Genomic DNA, 27,007 nt, shown 5'->3' with positions numbered 1-27,007 from the left:
GTTGCCAGGCAAGTTCCACTCACCAAGGCATAAGGGTAAAACCATCTGGAAGACGTGTATGGTCAAAGCAGCAGAGAAACTTCAGCGAGCTATTCCTAAAATCTAACTTTCAGCATTTATTTTGAAGCCGCTTGCACGTAAATAAATAAACTAATATCCTGCTGCAAAAATGTCTGTCGCAGGCTTCAAGAAACAATTTTATAAAGCCAGCCAGGTCAGTAAACAACAACTGTTTTACTTCGGCTAACGTTAGCTTGCTAGCGGTAGCTTTACTTATGCAAAAGCTATTAATGTTATTTTTTTACGAGGAAATATGTGACCCAAATGTTTATCTAAATTATTCAACTTTTAATTTAGTCAAATGGATAACTTCGGTGGACGGGTAAAGTCCTCGCAAAGTTAAATCGGCATAGCGCCGGTGAGTTGGGTATGTTAGTTAGCTACTGTTAGCAGCTAACTAGATGTCAGTTCATCACGGTTTAGAAACTCTTGACTGTGCAGTTACTTTGTCGCGTCGTTATGCGATTGACACAATGTTTAAATTTGCTACGGCTAGCTCACTACAATGTTTCAATTTGCCATTTAAAAAAACGCGTTTGAAAACAGCGCCATTGCAGCGATGTCATTATATGTTTGCATAGCTAGCTAAATTAGCTAGTGAGTTTCGTATCAGAATGTTGACTTGACTCAATTTAAATACCCCCCCCAATTCTCTGCTGAGTTCAGCATAAATATTCAGCCACTCTCTCCTGACATACATCTTGGCCTGGGTTTACGGCCAGATTTCCATTGGAGGGATGGGTAAAGCAGGGTAGACTAGAGGCGAATTAAACTAGCTGTGTGAGTGAACGAGACATTAAACCTTTTTATCTGAGCTCAACCAACAAGTGTGTGTCGGGATGATGTCTTGGACATTTTATTATAATAGCTAAATATATTGGTAAAACTACAGATGCTTATCTGTACAGCCTGCATTGCTATATCAATTGTCATGACTACAGAGAATGCACCTCTGACTGAAGTTACCATCATGTGTCCGTTTGTTGGGAGGGATGGAGGGAAGTAGTGTTTCTGGATGGAGAGGGACATTCCATTCCTTCTAGACTAGAGGTCGACAAATTATGATTTTTCAACGCCAATACCGATACAGATTATTGGAGGACCAAAAAAGCCGATACTTATTATTATTAATAATAAAATAAAAAACACAGGTATTTGTAATAATGACAATTACAACCATATAAACACTTATTTTAACTTAATATAATACGTCAAAATCAATTTAGCCTCAAATCAATAATGAAACATGTTCAATTTGGTTTAAATAATGCAAAAATAAAGTGTTGGAGAAGAAAGTAAAAGTGCAATATGTGCCATGTAAGAAAGCTAACGTTTAAGTTCCTTGCTCATGAGAATATATGAAAGCTGGTGGTTCCTTTTAACATGAGTCTTCAATATTCCCAGGTAAGAAGTTTTAGGTTGTAGTTTATTATAGGAATTATAAGACTATTTACCTCTATAACATTTGTATTTCATTAACCTTTGACTATTGGATGTTCTTATAGGCACTTTAGTATTGCTAGTGTAACAGTATAGCTTCCGTCCCTCTCCTCGCTCCTCCCTGGGCTCGAACCAGAAACACAACGACAACAGCCACCCTCGAAGCAGCGCTACCCATGCATAGCAAGGGAAACAACCACAGACTCAGAGCGAGTGACGTTTGAAACGCTATTAGCGCGCGCTAACTAGCCAGCCATTTAACTTTGGTTACACCAGCCTCATCTCGGGAGTTGAAAGGTCATAAAGTCATAAAATTCAAGGGGCCGAAAGTGCTGTTTGAATTAATGTTTATGCGCCTGCTTCTGCCTACCACTGCTCAGTCAGATACTTAGATACTTGTATGCTTGTATGATCAGTCAGATTATACGCAGCGCAGGACACTCTAGATAATATCTAGTAATATCATCAACCATGTGTAGTTAACTAGTGATTATGATTGATTGATTGTTTTTTATAAGATAAGTTTAATGCTAGGTAGTAACTTACCCTGGCTTACTGCATTCGCGTAACAGGCAGTCTCCTTGTGGAGTGCAACAAGAGGCAGGTCGTTATTGCGTTGGACTAGTTAACTGTAAGGTTGCAAGATTGGATCCCCCGAGCTGACAAGGGGAAAATCTGTCGTTCTGCCCCTGAACGAGGCAGTTAACTCACCTCTCCTAGGCCGTCATTGAAAATAAGAATGTGTTCTTAACTGACTTGCCTAGTTAAATAAAGGTGTAAAAAAAAAAAAGGCAAAATCAGTGTCCAAAAATACCGATTTCCGATTATTAAAAACTTGAAATCGGCCCTAATTTTTTGGCCATTCCGATTAATCGGTCGACCTCTATTCCAGACCCACCACACTGTTGTTCTCTCTACAAACTATTCCCTTCCCCCTCTACCATTCCCTTCATCTCTCCATCTCCATGACAAATGATCTTGTAGTTGGAGTGATAGTGCTAATTTTCATATGGATGGGGATGATTGGTAACCATGATTGACTCCATGGGTCTACCAGCCATAACAGGTGAATTCTTCACTCACGCGCTATGAGTAGCACGGTCTCTACTTGCCAGATACAACATGCCCTTTTTGTGGAATTTAGCCCTTGCCGATACGAACAGAATCTGCATTTGGCATCAAGGGAAATAACTACAGAACAGTTTGTATAGTCCTAAGGAAGTCATCTGACAGCTTTGAGAGAGAGAAACTGTTGAAATGGGCCTATTAGGTTTTTGTAAATACACTTGAGGCCCTCCATAAATACTGCTGTAACACAATGTGTTTGTGTGTATGTGTGTGAACTGGAATGGCCTCTGACTGTACCACTCACCTCTACAGCATATCCTAGTCTCAGACAGGTCATTTTGCATAGACACCAATTAGGCTGGGCCTAGTCACCCTCAAGCCTCTGTCATTAAATGTCCCATGAGTGTGCAGAGACTCAGGCGTACCCTTATTATGAGGCCATCTGCTATGTTATAGGGGCCTGTTTTGGAAATACGAGTGCAGTCTGTTGTAGTGTTGTCACGATTAAGGTTGGGTGATATTTGGGAGACCTCTTCTATGATATTCTGCTCCAAATATCACAATATCCAATATAACTGTTTTGCCACAATGTTTCCAGCCTGCAATTGTTGTGCTTATTTACAATATTATAGTCCTATTCACATGGTGAAAAAATAGGGCTTTGTTGTGACGTGGCTATCATTAATGTGATGAATGCTATTCATCGAATAATTACCTACTACGTTTAATTATTACTCAATAAAATTTACCATGTAACAGTTAACTCATTAGGAATTTGGGGCACCATGGGAAAAGTTTAACTCAGGAATATATCGATATCATACCAGTCATTAATCAATAATTTCCTCATATCACTCATTCTGAATGTTGTTGACTTTGTAAATATGGACGAACCCTAAACTAAGTGATGAATCAGCGTAACACGAATTTGCTTAATTATGTATTTACTAACTAAATAATACATACATAAACACACACGGTATAGGTCATTGATTACTAACATAATGCAATGAAAACAGTCCCTAGTGGACTAACCCGATATGACGGCTTGTTACACAATTGAAAGGGGGTGGGGGAAGAAAGAACGGGAGAGACAGAGTGGACTTATCGTACATACATTTGGAAACTACGCTCACTGTAAGTATGAATATTTAGCACCCTAACAACCGCTCATTCGGATTAGAAATGCAACATATACTTACTCTTAGATGTCTTTCTCTGCCGTCTCTCTGAAACCACTCGGTCTGTTTATGGCAAGTAATTTGATGTAAGTCTCTTGTTGTCCACCAGAGGTCACAATGGTCTTAGTTGTAGGCTTATTTTGTTCTGGAGTGTTCTTAGAATGGATACATCGGAGGTGTACCACACGGTGGTGAAAGGGATCTGTGTTCCCTCCCGTCTTTGGTCAATTGTCCTAGACTACTTTATATACCAGCTGCAGACTGGGAATGTTTGGTCTTTTATTTATTTATTTTTTATTTCACCATTATTTAACCAGGTAGGCAAGTTGAGAACAAGTTCTCATTTACAATTGCGACCTGGCCAAGATAAAGCAAAGCAGTTCGACACATACAACGACACAGTTACACATGGAGTAAAACATGGGCTCGAACCAGGAACACATCGAAGCGTCGTTACCCATCGCTCCACAAAAGCCGCGGCCCTTGCAGAGCAAGGGGAATAACTACTCCAAATCTAAAAGCGAGTGACGTTTGAAACCGTATTAGCGCACACCCAGCTAACTAGCTAGCCATTTCACATTGGTTACACCAGCCATAAGGCTGATAGGCTTGAAGTCATAAACAGCGCTGTGCTTGCGAAGAGTTGCTGGCAAAACGCACGAAAGTGCTGTTTAAATGAATGCTTACGAGTCTGCTGCTGCCTACCATCGCTCAGTCAGACTGCTCTATCAAATCAGACTTAATTATAACATAATAACACACAGAAATACGAGCCTTTGGTCATTAATATGATCAAATAATTTCGAAAACAAAACGTTTTTCAGTGAAATACGGAACGGTTCAGTATTTTATCTAACGGGTGGCATTTCTAAGTCTAAATATTCTTGTTACATTGCACAACCTTCAACTATGTCATAATTACATACATTTCTGGCAAATTAGTTCGCAAAGAGCCAGGCAGCCCAAACTGTTGCATATACCCTGACTCTGCGTGCAATGAACGCTAGAGAAATTATACAATTTCACCTGGTTAATATTGCCTGCTAAACTGGATAAGTAGTTATAACTAGTGATTATGATTGATTGTTTTTTATAAGATAAGTTTAATGCTAGCTAGCAATTTACCTTGGCTTCTACTGCATTCACGTAACAGGCAGGCTACTCGTGGAGTGCAATGGTTAGAGCGTTGGACTAGTTAACTGTGTGGTTGCAAGATTGAAACCCCTGAGCTGACAAGGTGAAAATCTGTCATTCTGCCCCTGAACAAGGCAGTTAACCCACAGTTCCTAGGCAGTCATTGAAAATAAGAATGTGTTCTTAACTGACTTGCCTAGTTAAATAAAAGGTATTAAAACTTTTTTTTTAAATAATCGTAAATCGGCGCCCAAAAATACCGATTTCCGATTGTTATGAAAACATGAAATCGGCCCTAATTAATCGGACATTCCGATTAATCGGTCGACCTCTAGTGTGGACCAAGTCCTCACATTCTCTGGTCTGTATTTAAATTCTCAGCAAACTCTGGCCTTGGAGGGTGTTCTGTCCTGTTGACACAATGTCTGTGCTCACATGAGCGTGGTTACTGACTGGGCCCAGGTTTAAAGGAAAAGCCATTATCTAATTTAAAGGCTAAAATCACGCTTCTATCGTTTCAAAAGTGTTCTTATACGTAATTTATTTTATACAACATTTAGATGCAAACCTGATAACTAGGACTTGTTATACAGTCTTTCTGATCATTTTAATGACATCACAAAATAGACCTTTTCCTTATTCCATCCCTCATCATCCCCAATGTTTGGATGTGGAAATATAATGTCCCGGTGTCTGATGTTGAAGTTTTGGCAAGAGTCTCTCTCTATACACAGCACATTCCTTTGTTCAATACTGCAGGGCAAGAGAGAGAAAGTTTACGACCTGCGTTAAGTCATAAAACCTGCCCAACTCCCCCCTTCCTCTCTGGTGGTGGGGGGGTCTGGCTATCTGTCAGCCTTGTGCCGAGCTGATCTGGCGCCTTTGATCCTTACTAAGGAGAGAGAGTCACGACAGCTTAGTTCATCAATTTAGATGTAATTTTCAACATATTGATACAGCATAACTGATAAAACTGCCTAATTTTGGTTAGTACATTTCAAATAGAGTATAGTCTTACACTTCACGATATATCGTCAATGTAAAATATCACTATATTCTATTGAATCACATATCGGCCCAACCCTAGTCACGATACCCAAATTTTAGTATCACTACTTTATACCAGGGGTATTCAACTCTGACCCTACGAGTGCTGGAGCCTGCTGATTTTATGTTCAACATTGATAATTAATTGCACCCACCTGGTGTCCCAGGTCTAAATCAGTCCCTGATTTAGAAGGCAGCACTGGGGGGGAAAACACAGTGGAACAGGCTTTGAGGTCCAGAGTTGAGTTTGAGGGCTCTATACTATCACGATACTGCAGAAGGAGAAAAAAAACTAAGTGGGGAGATGGACTGATTTTTCTTTTTTTTGTGGGGGGAGATTTGCTTTCAAAATTTAACTTTTTAAAAATGTATAGAGCATCCAATGCTTCTGTTTTTTTAAGTCCACAACCATGCTGAAATCACATAGGATACCATTTTTGAGGTTTGGTAAAACTCTAAATATTGATTTGAGTGTAGTTAGCCTTTATTTCAAGTGCTCCTGTACCTAGGGCTGTTTTTGTTTAGCTGTGTTGCTTTACCTCACATGGAGTTTGCAAAAAAAAATGCCCACTTGATTGATGCAAATGATCCTGATTCTGCCAGGTAGGTGTAGGCTAGTTTGTACTTAACTTGAGAAGGTTTTTGGAAAGCCTTTCCATCTACCAGAAAACGGTTATCATTAGCATTCCTAATGGCTACACAAGCTGGTAGACATACTCACACCGCTAACACACACAGACTTCGGGGAATACGAATCACTGATGCGTTCTATTCATGTCTTATGATAACCTTGGGAAAATGTGTTGCTTTTCTAATTAGTTCAGTATATTTAGTTGATTTCCAAACGTGAGACACGTTTGATAGAAGAACCAAAAGTAACATTCTAATACCGGATCGTTCTTAATGTTGTAGTATTCGAAAAAGCTCTGAAGTATTGGTACTAGAGGTCGACCAATTAATCGGAATGGCCGATTTCAAGTTTTCATAACAATCGGAAATCGGTATTTTTGGACGCTTTTAATTTATTTAAAAATATATATATATATATATATTTTAAATAAATATATTAACATCGGCAAAATCAGCGTCCAAAAATACCGATTTCCGATTGTTATGAAATATATTGTTATGATATATATATATATATATATATATATATATATACCTTTTATTTAACTAGGCAAGTCAGTTAAGAACACATTCTTATTTTCAATGACGGCCTAGGAACGGTGGGTTAACTGCCTTGTTCAGGGGCAGAACGACACATTTTCACCTTGTCAGCTCTGGGATTCAATCTTGCAACCTTACAGTTAACTAGTCCAACGCTCTAACCACCTGCCTCTCATTGCACTCCATGAGGAGCCTGCCTGTTACGCAAATGCAGTAGAAGCCAAGGTAAGTTGCTAGCTAGCATTAAACCTATCTTATAAAAAACAATCACTCAATCACTAGTTAACTACACATGGTTGATATTACTAGTTTATCTTGCGTTTCCTGCGTTGCATATAATCGATGCAACACTGGGGATGAAGTAACAAAAGCGCATTTGTAAAAAAAAAAAAAGCACAATCGTTGCACGACTGTACCTAACCATAAACATCAATGCCTTTCTTAAAATCAATACACCAAAGTTTATATTTTTAAATTTGCATATATTAAGGCAATATTAACCAGGTGAAATGGTGTCACTTCTCTAGCGTTCATTGCACGCAGAGTCAGGGTATATGCAACAGTTTGGGCAGCCTGGCTCATTGCGAACTAATTTGCCAGAATATTTAGACTTAGGGATGCCACCCGTTAGATAAAATACCGAACGGTTCCTTATTTCACTGAAATTATAAACGTTTTGTTTTCGAAATGATAGTTTCCGGATTCGACCATATTAATTACATTTAACATTACATTTAAGTCATTTAGCAGACGCTCTTATCCAGAGCGACTTACAAATTGGTGCGTTCACCTTAAGACATCCAGTGGAACAGCCACTTTACAATAGTGCATCTAAATATTTTAAGGGGGGGGTGAGAAGGATTACTTTATCCTATCCTATATTCTGAAAGGTATTCTCCTGAAAGAGGTCCTGGGTCGGAGGGAGTTTGTTCCAGGGGGCCAGCAGCGAACAGTTTTGACTGGGCTGCGTGGGAACTGTACTTCCTCAGTGGTAGGGAGGCGAGCAGGCCAGAGGTGGATGAACGCAGTGCCCTTGTTTGGGTGTAGGGCCTGATCAGAGCCTGGAGGTACTGAGGTGCCGTTCCCCTCACAGCTCCGTAGGCAAGCACCATGGTCTTGTAGCGGATGCGAGCTTCAACTGGAAGCCAGTGGAGAGAGCGGAGGAGCGGGGTGACGTGAGAGAACTTGGGAAGGTTGAACACCAGACGGGCTGCGGCGTTCTGGATGAGTTTTAGGGGTTTAATGGCACAGGCAGGGAGCCCAGCCAACAGCGAGTTGCAGTAATCCAGACGGGAGATGACAAGTGCCTGGATTAGGACCTGCGCTGCTTCCTGTGTGAGGCAGGGTCGTACTCTGCGGATGTTGTAGAGCATGAACCTACAAGAACGGGCCACCGCCTTGATGTTAGTTGAGAACGACAGGGTGTTGTCCAGGATCACGCCAAGGTTCTTAGCGCTCTGGGAGGAGGACACAATGGAGTTGTCAACCGTGATGGCGAGATCATGGAATGGGCAGTCCTTCCCCGGGAGGAAGAGCAGCTCCGTCTTGCCGAGGTTCAGCTTGAGGTGGTGATCCGTCATCCACACTGATATGTCTGCCAGACATGCAGAGATGCGATTCGCCACCTGGTCATCAGAAGGGGAAAGGAGAAGATTAATTGTGTGTCGTCTGCATAGCAATGATAGGAGAGACCATGTGAGGTTATGACAGAGCCAAGTGACTTGGTGTATAGCGAGAATAGGAGAGGGCCTAGAACAGAGCCCTGGGGGACGCCAGTGGTGAGAGCGCGTGGTGAGGAGACAGATTCTCGCCACGCCACCTGGTAGGAGCGACCTGTCAGGTAGGACGCAATCCAAGCGTGGGCCGCGCCGGAGATGCCCAACTCGGAGAGGGTGGAGAGGAGGATCTGATGGTTCACAGTATCGAAGGCAGCCGATAGGTCTAGAAGGATGAGAGCAGAGGAGAGAGAGTTAGCTTTAGCAGTGCGGAGGGCCTCCGTGATACAGAGAAGAGCAGTCTCAGTTGAATGACTAGTCTTGAAACCTGACTGATTTGGATCAAGAAGGTCATTCTAATGACCAAAGGCTCATATTTCTGTGTGTTATAATGTTATAATTAAGTCTATGATTTGATATTTGATAGAGCAGTCTGACTGAGCGATGGTAGGCAGCAGCAGGCTCTTAAGCATTCATTCAAACAGCACTTTCGTGAGTTTTGCTCTTCGCAAGCACAGCGCTGTTTATGACTTCAAGCCGATCAGCCTAATGGCTGGTGTAACCGATGTGAAATGGCTAGCTAGTTAGCGGGGTGCGAGCTAATAGCGTTTCAAACGTCACTCTCTCTGAGACTTGGAGTAATTATTACCCTTGCTCTGCAAGGGCCGTGGCTTTTGTGGAGCGATGGGTAACGCTGCTTCGAGTGTGGCTGTTGTCGATGTGTTCTTGGTTCGAGCCCAGGTAGGGGCGATACTATAGTGCCTATAAGAACATCCAATAGTCAAAGGTATATGAAATACAAATGGTATAGAGAAAAATAGTCCTGTAAATACTATATTAACTACAACCTAAAACCTCTTACCTTGGAATATTGAAGTCTCATGTTAAAAGGAACCACCAGCTTTCATATGTTCTCATGTTCTGAGCAAGGAACTCAAACGTTAGCTTTTTTACATTGCACATATTGCACTTTTACTTCTCCAACACTTTGTTTTTGCATTATTTACACAATTGAACATGTTTTATTTATTTGAGGCTAAATGGATTTATTGATGTATTATATTAAGTTAAAATAAGTGTTAATTCAGTATTGTTGTAATTGTCATTATTACCAATAAATGTATAAATCGGCTGATTAATCGGTATCGGCTTTTTTGGTCCTCCAATAATCAGTATCGGCGTTAAAAAATCATAATCGGTCGACCTCTAATTGGTACACCGTGCAACACTAGTCTGTTGGTGTGTTACTTACCCTGTATCTGGTGGGGTGACTTGTTCGCTTGTGGGTGTGGGCCATGGTGTGTTTCGTAAATCTCGCTACGCAGTGCCCAAACCGGATTCCTGGGTCGTTATTTTTACCAGGAGAACCGATCAGGTCAACAGCCTGCCGATAAACAGACACACACACACACAGTCACTTCCACACACACACTATCACACACTCACTCACATGCAAAGTGTTATGCACGTACAATACAACGTCAGTAACAGTCTGTTGGCACACACGCATATACAGACACTCTTGCGCTTCCTCTTCTCTCTCTGACACAGTTCAAGCTCATTTGTTAGTCACGGTCAACATGAACTTGAAATTATGTAATGTCAAATTTCAATGCCTATGACATTGAAAACCAATACATAATTGCTTCATTTTGTGTCACTGAACTCCATACATTAGTCTGTTCCATTTCATAATATTGACTCTACTGTCATATGAGGAATTATTTTGAGTTGGCTCTTGGCAACATATGTTGATCATTTTGCTGCTGGGGTTTTAAAATTAGCAGCCTACTTGTTGCTACATCTTGAACCGCAGATCATGGAATAGGCTATGGCAGCATTAATGCACGGAGGGAGAACCTGCAAAATGGCTGGTGCTCATCATGTGAGAGAGATGTGTTGATAACATGAACAAAAGCACCAGAAATATGTTCCCACTCCCAGGCAGGCCCACCCCCAGTCCTACATGTTATGTCATATAGCATCATGTGGATTACAGCTATCAGTAGCTGAAACCTGGCCACTGAGCATGTAATGTGACAGCATTGAGCACGCCAGGTTATGTGACTATGGTAACTGCAACAGTTATTGCACTTCAGGTGCAACTTGTTTCACGATTCAGCTGAAGCAGGACTGAAGCAGGACTGAAGCAGGCGTACGGTCTTTGAGAGTGTATTGCACACTGATGGGCAGGTTATTAAGGTTGATGAGTAGTTACTAGTTGATACGTTTTAATCAGTGGTGTAAAACTTTTGGAACGGAGCGAAAGCCTGCATACACTGGGTCTCCATGACTTAGATGAAAGAACACTGCTTAATGTAAAGACTGGTTGACTAACCCATCTGCTGTGTGCATGTAGTGAGATAAATGCCCTGGAGACAGCTGCACTGAGTCACATGGTGGAGGAATATTTAAAAAAATAGTGATTTTTACCTGCCAATCAACCAAAAGCTTCTGGTGATTGTGTGTGCATGTGCACATGGGTGTGTTTGTGAGAACGTCTCTGTCTGAAAGTGTTCCTGTCTGTCGGTGACTTGTGGGGCCTGCTCTGGTGACTTTTTAAAAGGACATTCTACCCCAAAATTAATTCAAATAAAATTATGCTGACAGCAAATTGTATTTTTTGTTAAACCACGTTTTTTAATGTATTTTTTTGCTGCCACTCAAAAGAAAGAAAAAAAAAACTGGCAAGAAATAAATATAGTATGAAAAATACCAAAAACAAAGTGGTCATCTGTGTGCTCATCGTCCTCACCAGGGTCTTGACCTGACTGCAGTTCGGAGTTGTAACTGACTTCAGTGGGCCAATGCTCACCTTCGATGGCCACTGGCACACTGGACAAGTGTGCTCTTCACTGATGAATCCTGGTTTCAACTGTACCGGGCAGACGGCGTGTATGGCTCGTGTGAGCGAGCGGTTTGCTGATGTCAACGTTGTAAACAGAGTGCCCCATGGTGGGGTTATGGTATGGGCAGGAATATGCTACAGAAAACGAACACAATTGCATTTTATCAATGGCAATTTGAATGTACAGAGATACCATGATGAGATCCTGAGGCCCATTGTCGTGCCGTTCATCTGCCACCATTACCTCATGTTTCAGCATAATAATGCACCGCCCCCTGTCGCAAGGATCTGTACACAATTCCTGGAAACTGAAAATGGCCCAGTTCTTCCATGACCTGGATACTCACCAGACATGTCACCCATTTGAGCATGTTTGGGATGCTCTGGATCAACGTGTACGACAGCGTGTTCCAGTTTCTGCCAATATCCAGCAACTTTGCACAGTGATTTGAAGAGGAGTGGGACAACATTCCACAGGCCACAATCAACAGCCTGATCAACTCTAAGCAAAGGAGATGTTACGCTGCATGAGACAAATGGTGGTCACACCACATAAAGACTGGTTTTCTGATCCACGCCTCTACCTTTTTTTCTAAAGTATTGCTGACTAATAGATGCATAACTGTATTCCTGGGCTTGTGAAAATCCATAGATTAGGGCTTAATCAAATTATTTCAATTGACTGATTTCCTTTTTATATGAACTGTAATTCAGTAAAATCTTTGAAATAGTAGCATATAGAGGTGAAATGTTGTATTGACCATGTTCAGTGTAGACTTTCACTGCTAGGAGTAGACATGTCCTGTAATGAACCAGCAGAGACTGGAGAAGAGCAAACTTTCTCCATCACATGGGCAATACCACGTTTCATTTCTGTATGCTACTATTCTGTCTGAATTAGGCCTGCTTTGTTGTGATTGAAAATTCCCGTGCAGAATGGATGTGAAAGAGACTTGTAGTCAACTTATTATTCTCCTCCCTTGTCCTTTGTAGATGGTGAGTGAGAAGGTGGGGGGTGCAGAAGGAACCAAGCTGGATGAAGACTTCAAAGATTTGGAGAAGGTAAGGGCTCTTTCTCCTTAACAAAACGACCCTCCTGTACTACAAACAACCGTTTTTGTTAAAGGAAGTTGTACATAATTGTCTTACCCTTTCTCTCCTCCCCACAGAGGGCAGATGTTACCAGCAAAGCGGTGGTGGATCTAATCTCTAAAACCTCTGAGTACCTGCAGCCCAACCCAGCGTCCAGGGCCAAGCTGACCATGCTGAACACAGTGTCTAAGATCCGGGGCCAGGTGAAGAGCCCTGGCTACCCCCAGGCTGAGGGGCTGCTGGGGGAGAGCATGGCCAAGTTTGGACGAGAGATGGGAGAGGACACCAACTTTGGTAAGAAAGAAATTGGTTTCATAAATCGCCATAAGTTTTTTATTTTAGCCTTTGCCCCTCAAAATACAGAATTCCAGGTGTGTGTGTATGTATGAAGTAATGACCACTCAAAACAGTACTCAATAGAAGAACATTGTCCTTTGTGGCAGTTGAGTGGATTGTGTACCCACTCATGTAAATGTTTGTCCTGTAGGTGGGGCCCTGGTGGACGTGGGCGAGTCCATGAAGAGGCTGGCCGAAGTCAAGGACTCTCTGGATATCGACGTCAAGCAAAACTTTATCGACCCACTGCAGTCCGTCGTCGACAAGGACATCAAAGATATCCAGGTACAGATCTAGAATGAGTGATTCTCAACTCTACCCCAATGATACACATTTTTGTTCTAACCCTGCAAAATCAACTAAGGGAGGGCTCTCTGCTTCTCCCTGCCCAGCATCATCTGAAGAAGCTGGAGGGCAGGCGTCTGGACTACGACTATAAGAAGAAGCGGCAGGGGAAGATTCCAGACGAGGAGCTGAGATCGGCCCTGGAGAAGTTCCACGAGTCCAAAGAAATTGCTGAGAGCTCCATGCACAACCTGCTGGAGACTGACGTGAGTCATCAAATTGTATTAGTCACATGCGCCGAATACTACAGGTGTAGTAGACCTTAGAGTGAAACGCTTACTTACAAACCACTAACCAACAATGCAGTTAAAGAAAATATGAATAAGAAATAAAAAGAAACAAGTAATTAAAGGGCAGCAGTAAAATATATATACATATACAGGGGGGTACCGGTACAGAGTCAATGTGCGGGGGCACTGGTTAGTCGAGGTAATTAAGGTAATCTGTACATGTAGATAGAGTGATTATGCATAGATAATAAGCAGCGGCGTAAAAATGCACGCATGACTGTAAGTCGCTTTGGATAAATGTCTGCTAAATTATATACAGGTAACTGCCAAAATAATGGAAACATTTTTGTAAATTAGGGATACAAAATATATTGAAAACAGGTGCCTCCACACAGGTTTGGTTCCAGAGTTAATTAACCAATTAACTTCCCATCACGCTTAGGGTCATGTATAAAAATGCTCGATAGGCCATTATTTTGGCTATATTTTGGCTTCCACATAGGATGACAAAGCCCCCATCCACAGGGCACGAGTGGTCACGTAATGGTTTGATGAGCATGAAAACGATATAAACCATATGCCATGGCCATCTCAGTCACCGGATCTCAACCCAATTGAACACTTATGGGACAACCAAATTATTGAATTTCTAGTGGAAGAATGGTTTCGCATCTCTCCGATAGTTCAAGACACTTGTAGAATCTATGCCCAGGTGCATTGAAGCTGTGCTGTTTTTTTTAATGCATGCCAGTAAGGCCACAACACTAAACATTGCATTATAACGGTGACAAACTATGCCCACGAACTGTTAGGGCCTCCATAAACCTGTCCCAACAGCAGAGCTTTATTTTAAGCACCATGTAGTGAATCCTTACCAGCGAAACAGTTCATTCTGCCTCATTTACTGCCTTTTTTTAAAACATAGCTGATATGGCTGACTTGCTTAAACAAATGTGGTTTCTACTGACAATTGAGATGTACAAACTATGGCATAAGGGAACGATGAGTGGAAAAGAAGCCATCCGTAATTTCGATTTAAGACAATGAGAGAGCTAGGACGGACGTAATCAATATAACTGTTTGTTCAGCGACAGAATTCAGAACATGGGCTGTTCTTAGTATTCTCCCTGTACACCAAGTCAGAACTGTGGGATAAATAAAGGGAGCATATAAGCAGACAATAAATGCTCTTACAATATTCAACAATATTTCTCTAAAACAGGCAATAGGCTACATGTGCACCACCAAGTCAAAACAGTAAGGGGAAAGGGACCAAATTATTAGGGTGAGGCACATGGGCTACTAACGGCTTACTACACAACATACACTTCGTATTACTTCCTTAGCTACGGGGGGAGTTCCCAGTTGTCTTGAACTCACTGAAGTCAGAAGGATTGAAACGTTGGACCACCACACACCCTCTCCATCGAATAGCAGGCAGGGGAAGGAAAATAGTCATTGCCATGCAACGCTTGCAGTTAGCCACGGATTCCTTCCTAACCATTCATTGTTGAATTTGCAATTTCCAACTTGTTGTGTAATGTTTATGGCCGAATAGCACGGATAGATAAAACCTATCATTTCACTTCATATGACAAGGATTGAAGAGGATTTGCCAGTAGATTGTCGATGTGATTCATGACTGCTTGTCTGGCTTGATAGCTAATATTTTGAAAGTATGATGTCGACATGAGTCCAATCAAAGCTACGGTAGACATAACATGATTTGACATCATTTTATTTGTGGCCAATGACCTTCAGCATTCTTAGATGGACACTTCTAATGTAAATCTATCGCAGCACCCAAGGGGCTTGGAACTTTCTAGCTCTCCCTGTAGATTTTGCAGTGACGTAGTGTCCCCATAAGTAAAGAAGATTACCAACCCCTACGCTCTGTATTTTCCACTGGCTGCCCCACCACCACACTGAGCTAGGCTGAAACGCCTGCATTTTGGAGCTTCCTTACTCAAGAAAGCAAAAAATAGATCATGTTTGTATGCTGCTTTATTATCTCAATTATACATTTTTTTACATAGTTTGCAAACTGATTTGTGACACGTAGTAATGCCAAAATAACATGCAAAACACACACGTGTGTGTGTGTGTGTGTGTATGTGTATATATATATATATATTAGCTAAACAGGTGGCTCTCTGCTCCACCTGACCTGAATGATGGGTCGCCACTGCCTGTATACTATATATAGTGCTCCTTACAAATGAATTGGTCGTAAAGTGCTCCCTTAACAGAAACATACAGTATGTGCCTAAACTTCTCAATAGCAAGTATAAACAGTGACAAGGAATAAAGGGAGCCTATTTTCCATTGGTTGTCTAGGTAGAAGGTCAGAGCTAGTATGATCGTCATGCCATATGAGGTTTCATACTCCCAAGCCATAATACCCTATCGCTAGCATTAGCACTAGATTTGGCATCAAGGTTAGCATTAGCCTTGATGAGTATTTCAGGACCAGAATGCAGTCCGCTTGCCACGACTACATAGCTGGCGAGTGGAACAGTTAAGTCATGTCACAGCAATGTTGGTACTAGCAACTGAGAACATGTCTAACCCGTCTGATGGCCTGGGGCCTCATTTATAAATGTTGCGTATGTATAAAATATACCCCAAAACATGCATGCGCCAGTTTTCCCGCAAAAGTTGGCATTTATTCAAACTGAACTTGGCGTAAGAATGTGCTTCACTCCACGCAAACTTTAGACCATGTGTACACACATTTTCTAGTGATTGAAGTTTTGTATTGCGTGCAAATGGGGGATGAATAAAAAACAAGATGCAGCCATTGGCAGTTAGTAGGCCTAAGAGTGAAAATCTGTGTATAAAAAGAACCTACCTAAAATAATTAGACATAGGAAGTAGTTTCCTACTTATTTTATTTTCATTGCAGAATAAATTCCTCACATTCTGCCCGTGATGCATCCCCGAAGTAGCCATACAACATGACCACGCGCATCTCTAATTTAATTGGGCCAAGTAGCTTAGTAAATAGAGGCTATGTATTTCAAGCTTTGCTGTTACCTATGCCATCCCATTGGCAGCACGGTTTATAACAGAATCAAGTTGAATTTAACAGGTGAACAGACAGTTGATCTTTTACATTGAAGTACAGTGCCTTCGGAAAGTATTCAGACCCTTATTCTAAAATGGATTAAATAAAAATACATTTACATTCAGTCCCTTTACTCGGTACTTTGTTGAAGCACCATTTGCAGCGGTTACAACATTGAGTCTTCTTGGGTATGACGCTACAAGCTTGGCACACCTATTTGGGGAGTTTCTCCCATTCCTCTGTGCAAATCCTCTCAAGCTCTGTCAGTTTGGATGGGGAGCGTTGCTGCACAGCTATTTTCAGGTCTCTCCAGAGATGTTCGATTGGGTTCAAGTCTGGGCTCTGGCTGGGCCCAGGATGGATGTTCAGAGACTCCCGAAGCCACTCCTGCGTTGTCTTGACTGTGTGCTGAGGGTCGTTTTCCTATTGGAAGGTGAACGTTCGCCCCAGTCTGAGGTCCTGAGTGCTCTGGAACAGGTTTTCATCAAGGATCTCGCTGTACTTTGCGCTGTACATCTTTGCCTCGATCCTGACTGGTCTCCCAGTCCCTGCCACTGAAAAACATCCTCACAGCATGATGCTGCCACAACCATGGTTCACCGTAGGGATGGTGCCAGGTTTTGGTTTTTCTCAAGGTGACGCTTGTCATTCAGGCCAACGAGTTCAATCTTGGTTTCATCAGACCAGATAATCTTGTTTCTCATGTTCTGAGAGTCCTTTAGGTGCCTTTTGGAAAACTCCAAGTGGGCTGTCGTGTGCCTTTTTACTGAGGAGTGGCTCCACAGAGGAACTCTGGAGCCCTGTCAGTGACCTTCAGTTTTTGGCCTGACCAAGGCCTTTCTCCCCCAACTGCTCAGTTTGTCTGGGCGGCTAGTTCCAAACTTCTTCAATTTAAGAATGATGGAGGCCACTGTGTTCTTGGGGACCTTCAATGCTGCAGACATTTTTTGGTACCCTTCCCCAGATCTGTGCCTCGTAACAATCCTGTCTCTGAGCACTACAGACAATTCCTTCGACCTCATGGCTTGGTTTTTGCTCTGACATGCACTGTCAACTATGGGACCTTTTTATATAGACCGGTGTGTGCCTTTACAAATAATGTCCAATCAATTGAATATTCCACAGGTGGACTCCAATCAAGTTGTAAAAGCATCTGAAGGATGATCAATGGAAACTGGATGCACCTGTGCTCAATTTAGTGTGTCATAGAAACGGGTCTGAATTACTTACCACCCCTAATGCCAAGAGTGTGCAAAGCTGTCATCAAGGCAAAGGGTGGCTACTTTGAAGAATCTAAAATATATTTAGATTTGTTTAACACTTCTTTTTTTTGGTTACTACCGTAATTGCTGGACTATTAAGCGCACCTGAATATAACCGCACCCACTGAATTATAAAAAAATATGTATTTTGTACATAAATAAGCCGCACATGTCTGTAAGCCGCAGGTGCCTACCGGTACATTGAAACAAATGAACTTGGTCACTATCTTCCTCCTCCTGTGCACTGAAACCACTGAAGTCATCTCCTTCGGTGTCGGAGTTGAATAGCCTCAGAATTGCTTCATCCGATGTTGGATCGTTTTCATTGTCATTCTCGTCACTTTCATCCGGAGGCAAATACCCCGCTGAGCTCATGCTGCCCCTTCAACACGCAGCAGTCCAGCCTTTCGAAACCCGTTGATGATAGTGGATTTTTTGACAATGCTCCACGCTGTCAGGACCCACTGGCAGACTTGACCATAAGTTGCTCTTCGCATGCAGCCCGTTTTAGTGAAGGATTTCTCCCCACTTGTCATCCAAGCCTCCCACTGAACAAGGAGCGCCACCTTAAATGCACGATTTACACTGATGTCGAGTGGCTGCAAATACTTTGGGCCATCTGCTTTTCTTCCCTCTGAAAGCTTTTGTTGTCTTTTTGCACGGAGTCAGTTCCTCGCGCTGCTGTTTCCAACGTCTTATCATCGACTCATTAAGGCCAAGCTCCCGTGCAGCAGCTCTATTTCCTTTTCCAACAGCCAGATCGATCGCCTTCAACTTGAAAGCTGCATCATATGCATTTCTCCGTGTCTTTGCCATGATGAGGGTGACAAAATTACTACCGTAATCAGAATGATGTGAAGTTTGAGCGCGCTTGATTTACGTCACATTATGTGACGGTGCTCAGTTTTCTGACGGCATGAATCTTGTGAAAGTGGGAAAAATCCATAAATTAGCCGCGTCATTGTATAAACCGCGAGGTTCAAAGCGTGGGAATAAAGTAGCGGCTTATAGTCCGGAAATTACGGTACATGATTCCATATGTGTTATTTCATAGTTTTGATGTCTTCACTATTATTCTACAATGTAGAAAATAGTACAAATAAAGAAACCCTGGAATGAGTACTGGTACTGTGTTTTTATTTTATTTAGTGCAGTCTGACATTATTGAGATTCTTGATAAACATGAGCAATATGAAGTAAATCATTGAAATACTGAGCTTTGTTGTATATTCAAAACAATTACCATTAACAGTGGAGGGTAGCATGCCTTGGGGGGTATGATCTTTCAGTAACTGCCAAAATAAAGGAAAAACCAACCGTGTTTCAATGCCACTTTTGGTTACTGTATGACTCCTTGTCTTATTTAATCGTTTTCATGTCTTCACTATTATTCTACAATTTAGAAAAAAGTCAAAATAAAGATACTCTGGAATGAGTAGGTGTGTCCAAACTTTAGACTGTTATATATATATATATAGAAATATGCAAAAATATCTAAACCTGTTTTCGCTCTGTAATTATGGAGTATTGTGTGTAGATTGAGGATAAAAAAAAAAATCCATATTAGAATAGGGCTGTAACAAAATGTGGAAACAGTAAAGGGGTCTAAATACTTTCCGAAGGCACTATGTATGCAACTACTGTAACGGTTCTCTTGTGGTGAAGGAGTGCGTGGCAGAACCCCCCCCCCCTAAGGTGCGGACTCCCGAACGCACCTCAAAACAATAGGGAGAGTCCGGGTGGGACTGTCCATGGTGGCGGCGCGGGACGTGGACCCCACTCAATCAATGTCTTAGTCCCCTCTCCTCGCGTCCTTGGATAGTCCACCCTCGCCGCCGACCATGGCCTAGTAGTCCTCACCCAGAACCTCACTGGACTGAGGGGCAGCTCGGGACTGAGGGGCAGCTCGGGACTGAGGGGCAGCTCGGGACTGAGGGGCAGCTCGGGACTGAGGGGCAGCTCGGGACTGAGGGGCAGCTCGGGACTGAGGGGCAGCTCGGGAGTGAGAGGAAGCTCGGGAGTGAGAGGAAGCTCGGGAGTGAGAGGAAGCTCAGGCAGGTTGATGGATCTACCAGATCCTGGCTGGCTGGTGTTTTCGGCAGATCCTGGCTGACTGGCGGATCCTGGCGGATCTAGCAGATCCTGGCGGATCCTGGCGGATCTGGCAGATCCTGGCTGACTGGCGGATCCTGGCTGACTGGCGGATCTGGCAGATCCTGGCTGACTGGCAGATCCCGGCTGACTGGCGGATCTGGAAGAGTCTGGCTGACTGGCGGATCTGGAAGAGTCTGGCTGACTGGCGGATCTGGAAGAGTCTGGCTGACTGGCGGATCTGGAAGAGTGTGGCTGACTGGCGGATCTGGAAGAGTGTGGCTGACTGGCGGATCTGGAAGAGTGTGGCTGACTGGCGGATCTGGAAGAGTGTGGCTGACTGGCGGATCTGGAAGAGTGTGGCTGACTGGCGGATCTGGAAGAGTGTGGCTGACTGGCGGATCTGGAAGAGTGTGGCTGATCTGGAAGAGTGTGGCTGGATCTGGAAGAGTGTGGCTGACTGGCGGATCTGGAAGAGTGTGGCTGACTGGCGGATCTGGAAGAGTGTGGCTGACTGGCGGATCTGGAAGAGTGTGGCTGACTGGCGGATCTGGAAGAGTGTGGCTGACTGGCGGATCTGGAAGAGTGTGGCTGACTGGCGGATCTGGAAGAGTCTGGCTGACTGGCGGATCTGGAAGAGTCTGGCTGACTGGCGGATCTGGAAGAGTCTGGCTGACTGGCGGATCTGGAAGAGTCTGGCTGACTGGCGGATCTGGAAGAGTCTGGCTGACTGGCGGATCTGGCTGCTCCATGTAGGCTGACTGCTCTGGCGGCTTCTTACAGACTAACAGCTCTGGCGGCTCCGTGCAGACTGGTGGCTCCTTGCAAACTGACAGCTCCGTGCAGACTGGCAGCTCCGTGCAGACTGGCAGCTCCGTGCAGACTGGCAGCTCCGTGCAGACTGGCAGCTCCGTGCAGACTGGCAGCTCCATGCAGACTGGCAGCTCCGTGCAGACTGACAGCCCCTTGCAGACTGACAGCTCCTTGCAGACTGGCAGCTCCTTGCAGACTGACAGCTCTGGCTGCTCCACGCAGACTGACAGCTCTGGCTGCTCCACGCAGACTGACAGCTCTGGCTGCTTCACGCAGACTGACAGCTCTGGCTGCTTCACGCAGACTGACAGCTCTGGCTGCTTCACGCAGACTGACAGCTCTGGCTGCTTCACGCAGACTGACAGCTCTGGCTGCTCCACGCAGGCTGACAGCTCTGGCTGCTCCACGCAGGCTGACAGCTCTGGCTGCTCCACGCAGGCTGACAGCTCTGGCTGCTCCACGCAGGCTGACAGCTCTGGCTGCTCCACGCAGGCTGACAGCTCTGGCTGCTCCACGCAGGCTGACAGCTCTGGCTGCTCAACGCAGGCTGACAGCTCTGGCTTCTCCACGCAGGCTGACAGCTCTGGCAGCGTGGGAGAGGAGAAAGGCTCCGACAGCGCTGGAGAGGCGGGAGACTCCGACAGCGCAGGAGAGGCGAGGCGTACTGTAGGCCTGATGCGTGGTGCTGGCACTGGTGGTACTGAACCGAGGACACGCACAGGAAGCCTGGTGCGGGGAGCTGCTACCGGAGGGCTGGGGGTGTGGAGGTGGTACTGGATAGACCGGACCGTGCAGGCGCACTGGAGCTCTTGAGCACCGAGCCTGCCCAACCTTACCTGGCTCGATGCCCACTCTAGCCCGGCCGATACGAGGAGCTGGAATATACCGCACCGGGCTATGCACCCGCACTGGGGACACCGTGCGCACCACTGCATAACACTGTGCCTGCCCGGTCTCTCTAGCCCCCCGGTAAGCACAGGGAGTTTGCGCCGATCTCCTACCTGGCATAGCCTTACTCCCTGTGAGCCACCCCCCCCAATACATTTTTGGGGCTGACTCTCGGGCTTCCATCCGCTCTGCCGTGCTAGCTCCTCATAATGCCGCCTCTCTGCTTTTGCTGCCTCCAGCTCGGCTTTGGGGCGACAATAATCTCCAGGCTGTTCCCAGGGTCCTTTCCCGTCTAGAATCTCCTCCCAAGTCCATTTCTCCAAGTAGTGCAGCCTCTCCCACTGTAGTTGCTGCTGCTCCTGCTGCTGCTGCCTCTGTTGCCTCTCCTGCGGCTCCTGCCTGTTGACACGCTGCTTGGTCCGGTTGTGGTGGGTGATTCTGTAACGGTTCTCTTGTGGTGAAGGAGAGTCGGACCAAAATGCAGCGTGTAGATTGCGATCCATGTTTATTAAACTGAAGTAACACGAATCTAAATACAAACACTACAAAACAATAAAAAAAAACGTAACGAAAACCGAAACAGCCTAATACTGGTGCACATACACACAGAATAAGGACACTAAGGACAATCACCCACGACAAACTCAAAGAATATGGCTGCCTAAATATGGTTCCCAATCAGAGACAACGATAAACACCTGCCTCTGATTGAGAACCACTTCAGACAGCCATAGACTTAACTAGAACACCCCACTAGCTACAATCCCAATACATACACACCACATACACAAACCCATGCCACACCCTGGCCTGACCAAATAAATAAAGATAAACACAAAATACTTCGACCAGGGCGTGACAACTACTGTAAGTAGCCTACTGTTATGTCAATGTTTTTGAGTAGTTTCAGAACTTGCGGGCAGTCCAGCATATTTAGGATTGGGGTAAAAGTCGATCTAAAACATTATTGAATTCAAACGTTCTGCTGACTGATCCATAACAATTAGCGGCAGATTTTATTTAAGAATCTGTCAGTCCTTTGCCAAATACTGCATAAATGACTGTAAAAGATTAAAGGATTCTGCCAACACCTTCAATGACATTTTGATCAAATTTGCCATTGCTCTTTCTTTTAGAAACTGACGTGGCCTAATTCCAATAGTTCCAGATCATGCAGCAAATAAAGGGTGTTTTCACAATAAAAGGTGAATGGAGGGCGTTTTCCAGGCAGAGTTATAATGCTTGTTCACGTGCGCACGGTTTTAAGACGGGTCTAATTTATTTTTAGACATACGTATTCATTTCAGAAATTGTGCACGCAGAAATTGTGTGAAATTTACGCAACTGTTATAAACGAGGCCCATGTTAGGTATTTACCTTTTGTTCCATCAAGGTATGGAGTGAGTACAACACGTGTTAGAGAGTCAGAAAATAGGCCTTGTGAGGGGAGAGAATGAAGAACAATGAAGCAAACGTGCCTAAGTGTTCCATGGTAATGGCATTTCTTGTCCCATCCCCCTGTAGAAATAATACTTCTGACTGATTTCTGTGCTTGTGTGTAGGTGGAGCAGGTGAGTCAGATGGCTTCTCTGGTGGAGTCCCAGCTGCAGTATCACAAACAGGCCGTGCAGGTTCTGGAGGAGCTGACTGACAAACTCCGAGACCGGTATTTAAGCTCTGTGTGTGTGGACATCTACAATTCAGTTCAAGATGTTTGTGTTGATTGTCACCGTGTGTGTGTGTGTGTATTTCCCTGTTTGCGTGTGTGTGACCGGAGTCATCCCCTCTCCTGTGTGTGCATCAGGGTGAACGAGGCCCAGTCTCGCCCCAGGCGTGAGTACACTCCTAAACCCCAACCCTCCTTTGACTACGGAGAGCCGGAGCACTCAAACGGAGGATACTCCCCCACTGCCAACTCCCCTTCCTACTCATCAGGTAAGATTGGCCCTTAGCTGCATGTGGTGTGCGTGCTTTTGTCCCTGTCTGTGTGTATCTATTGTCTCACCAGCCCAGAACTGATCTTTCTCTGTATGTATAGCCCCCCTTGTAGAAGTTCCATCCTTCCACAGAACACCGTCCATGAAGAACAATCAACACTGTGAGTGTGTGTGTGAGTCTGTGAAAGAGTGACACTTAAATGGTATTTTATTGACTCCCTTCGGGAGTTTTTTTTTTTAAATAACATGGAATGGTGTGTGTTGTGGATGCTTTAACCCTCCCATCCCCTGCATGTCACCACAAAGAGTATATGGTTGGTCACTAACACACACTCCCACGTGCCCCAGCCTCTACAACCACTAAACTAACCCTTTGCACTGGATCTGGTAGCTGGTAACTGTTCCCTTCAGCCCTCTGAACCCAGAGGTTTGGAGGTTTCTGAAGTGTTCTGGTTCCGGAAGTGTTCCTCTCCTGCATCTCCCTCATTTAAACTCTGGAAGTGGTCCTGGTTTGAAAATGCGAACCGTGTTTCAGAAGAATGCAACATTTTTAAGTTTCCTTTTTCTCTTTCCAACACATTCCTCTCCTTCCCTGTCCCCAGGCTCTGAGCCGTGCGCTAAGGCATTATATGACTTTGAGCCAGAGAACGAGGGTGAGCTGGGCTTCCACGAGGGCGACATCATCACGCTGACCAACCGCATCGACGAGAACTGGTTCGAGGGCACACTCCACGGCCAATCAGGATTCTTCCCCAACAACTACGTAGAAGTGGTAGTGCCCCTGTAACGCTCAGAGAGGAGAAGAGGGAGGGAGAGGGAGACGAGAGGGCATCTCAATTGTCTGAAGTGGGTCACTGGTCTAAATACAAGGAGATCTCGGCATGAGGAAAGTAGCTGAGGAGAGAGGTCACTTTAGATTGAGATTCACCCAAATATGGATGCACAGGAAAAGTGAGGGAGACAGGATAAGGATGCTGATGGAGGCAAAAGTTAGTACAACATTGGGGTTGGGTGTATCTTTGTTTTCATTCTCTATGCACCTGTGCACTTTCTACCCTTCACCTCCCTTACCGGGAGATATGAAGAAGGGGTTCCTAGAGGAGATGTTTGTGTTATTATGCGTGACCTGTACCTATGAACACTACCAGGCTATGCTGTAAGCAGACCTAGGGGGGGAAATGGCAGCAAAATTGCCTTGACATTGTTGCCTTTAATCACTCATTTACTTTACGTTGTCCTCATTTCTAGGCAGAATTGTTTAAATATGTTTAATTTTCATGCACACACACCCTTTTCTTTTATATACAAACACAAGATGAGCGTTAGAGCTCCGTTTTAGCACTTATATGCTGCCCTCTGCTGGTCTGAGTTATTACCGTCAGCAGTAGGATGGAGTTGCAATAGATACTGATCCTTTTGCGTGTTTCCCCCCCTAATGGTTTATTTCATGGTCCTTTTTTCAAACTCATAATCTATCCCATACTTGTAAAATGTGATTGTTCAGCTTGTATGTGGAATAACTAGCCTGATTTCCAGCCTGTTTCTACTGAAGCCAACGTGGCCATTGTCTTGGTAAGGCAACAATATGGGGTTGGGCACCTAGGCTAGTGAATACACACAGCTCTGCTGGTCAGAGTTGTACTACGTCTCTGAACACTATCTCTGTTTAGTACTGTTACTGTCTCTAGGCTGCCTTTCATAGACTCTGTCTGCAATACCTCTCTGCCTTCCTCTCCTCTGTATCTCTGCCTTACACTAACTTTTACATGGTCTAATTATCAAAAAGGGGACATTTTGCATTTCTCACCCAAAGTCCTTAGTTCTGAATGTGTTTTTGTGTTCTAAAACCAATTTGTAGTAATCTGCACCCTGTGACAATAACCCTAGTCTCTGTGCCTGAGGGCTGAAACCAAAGTTTAAAAAAATATATATATTAAATTGCGTGGAGATTGATACCACAGTGGCCTATAATTGACTTGCTACAGTTAGTCTATGTACAGTCAGTAAGGTGTATGTCTGTCAGTATGCATCGCTTGTTGACACGGCTGGCAGTGTCTTGGAGAATGTTATCAGGTTTTCTAGAGTATTTATGTGTCACCCCCAGTGTGTGTGTGTGGGAGAGAAAGAGTGGACAGAGTACTGGATATGACCAAACACTGGTGTTTTTCTGGGTGTTACAAACGGTTCTAGTTTCAGTTCCACCTTTTAACCCAGAGCCTCAGAACTGTAAAGATATGAACTCTACACACAGACAATAACTGGTTCTCCTTGTTATCTCGTTGTTTCACTCATTCATGGCATCCGTGGAACTGGAGCATAATCTTTTATATAGAAATGGCACAGTTTATCCCCTACCCCCACTCTCTGGCTCTCTGCCCCCATCCCCTGCCCCCATTCCTATGCCCCCTTGCCTCCCCTCCTACCCCTCTCTCACACCTGCCCCTGGTCCCTTCCTATTGTCATCCCTAACCCCCCCACCCCACTCATCTCCTAATCCTCCCCCTCGAGCCCTGCCTCTCTCCCATCACTACAGAACTCTCCCTCTCTCTCTCCACTCCTTCCCTAGAACATTTTGGTATGTTCCTGTTATCTTAATGTTTACATGTTTCTCTTGTTGTCTATTATATTTGTTGAGTTGACATGGTTTGGGGTTTAGGGCCTCTGTCAGTGAGTACTGTTTAGGTGCAGGGGCCATGGTCCTTTAGCCTAACTGAAAATAACTAGGCAGGGGGAAGAGAGGATCATGTTGTGCCAAGTACCTCGTTATACATGTGTCGATTTAATAATGTAACAAAGGGTTCAGACCACCTTTTGTCCGTTTTTGTGGACGTGTGTCGTTGTCAACTATTCTAATGCCACTGGTGAATTATATGTGTATGTTTTTCACACTACGCTACGCTACGGAGCTGGGGTAAGATCTACCAACCCCCCTACTGGAGTACCATATTATTTAGATATTATTCAAATAAGTATTATCTTTATTTTAATATATAGAATCATATTGGAAGGTGTCCTGTGTAAATTGCTAGTAGCCTGCATGTGTCTATAGGTAATGCCTTGGTTTAGCGATTTAATGCCTCATTATGAGGCTCTTTTTTTTGTTGTAACTGTGACACTCTAGGGATTGAGGCTTGAACCAATTCAGGGTGATCTTTTTGTATGGATTCTCTCTATATTATCTTTGTATTGTCATAATCTCCTGTGTATTGTATATTTTTGTTATGATGTAAAGGGGAAAGGATGCTGTCCTTTCACTTGTTAAATAAATGTAAAGGAAAGTGAA

At 44.1% G+C, this 27,007-nt stretch overlaps 1 protein-coding gene across 2 annotated transcripts; it reads left to right on the top strand.

The window, feature by feature from the left end:
- On the top strand, positions 1-27,007 carry LOC115102727 (endophilin-A2-like). Of its 2 annotated transcripts, XM_029622967.2 has the most exons (9): positions 1-214; positions 12,657-12,725; positions 12,833-13,049; positions 13,243-13,376; positions 13,484-13,642; positions 23,350-23,453; positions 23,592-23,722; positions 23,826-23,885; positions 24,327-27,007. In XM_029622967.2, the coding sequence occupies exons 1-9, from the start codon at positions 170-172 to the stop codon at positions 24,509-24,511; spliced, it is 1,104 nt and encodes a 367-aa protein (XP_029478827.1). In that variant the 5' UTR covers positions 1-169; the 3' UTR covers positions 24,512-27,007. The 2 variants fall into 2 exon arrangements, with proteins under 2 accessions (XP_029478827.1, XP_029478828.1); XM_029622968.2 differs by lacking the exon at positions 23,826-23,885 and having other exon boundaries at positions 2-214.

This window comes from Oncorhynchus nerka, linkage group LG20 (assembly GCF_034236695.1).
Source record: "Oncorhynchus nerka isolate Pitt River linkage group LG20, Oner_Uvic_2.0, whole genome shotgun sequence".
NCBI lineage: Eukaryota > Metazoa > Chordata > Actinopteri > Salmoniformes > Salmonidae > Oncorhynchus > Oncorhynchus nerka.
The sequence above is the reverse complement of the archived record's forward strand: the minus strand, read 5'-3'. Positions and strand labels throughout refer to the sequence as shown.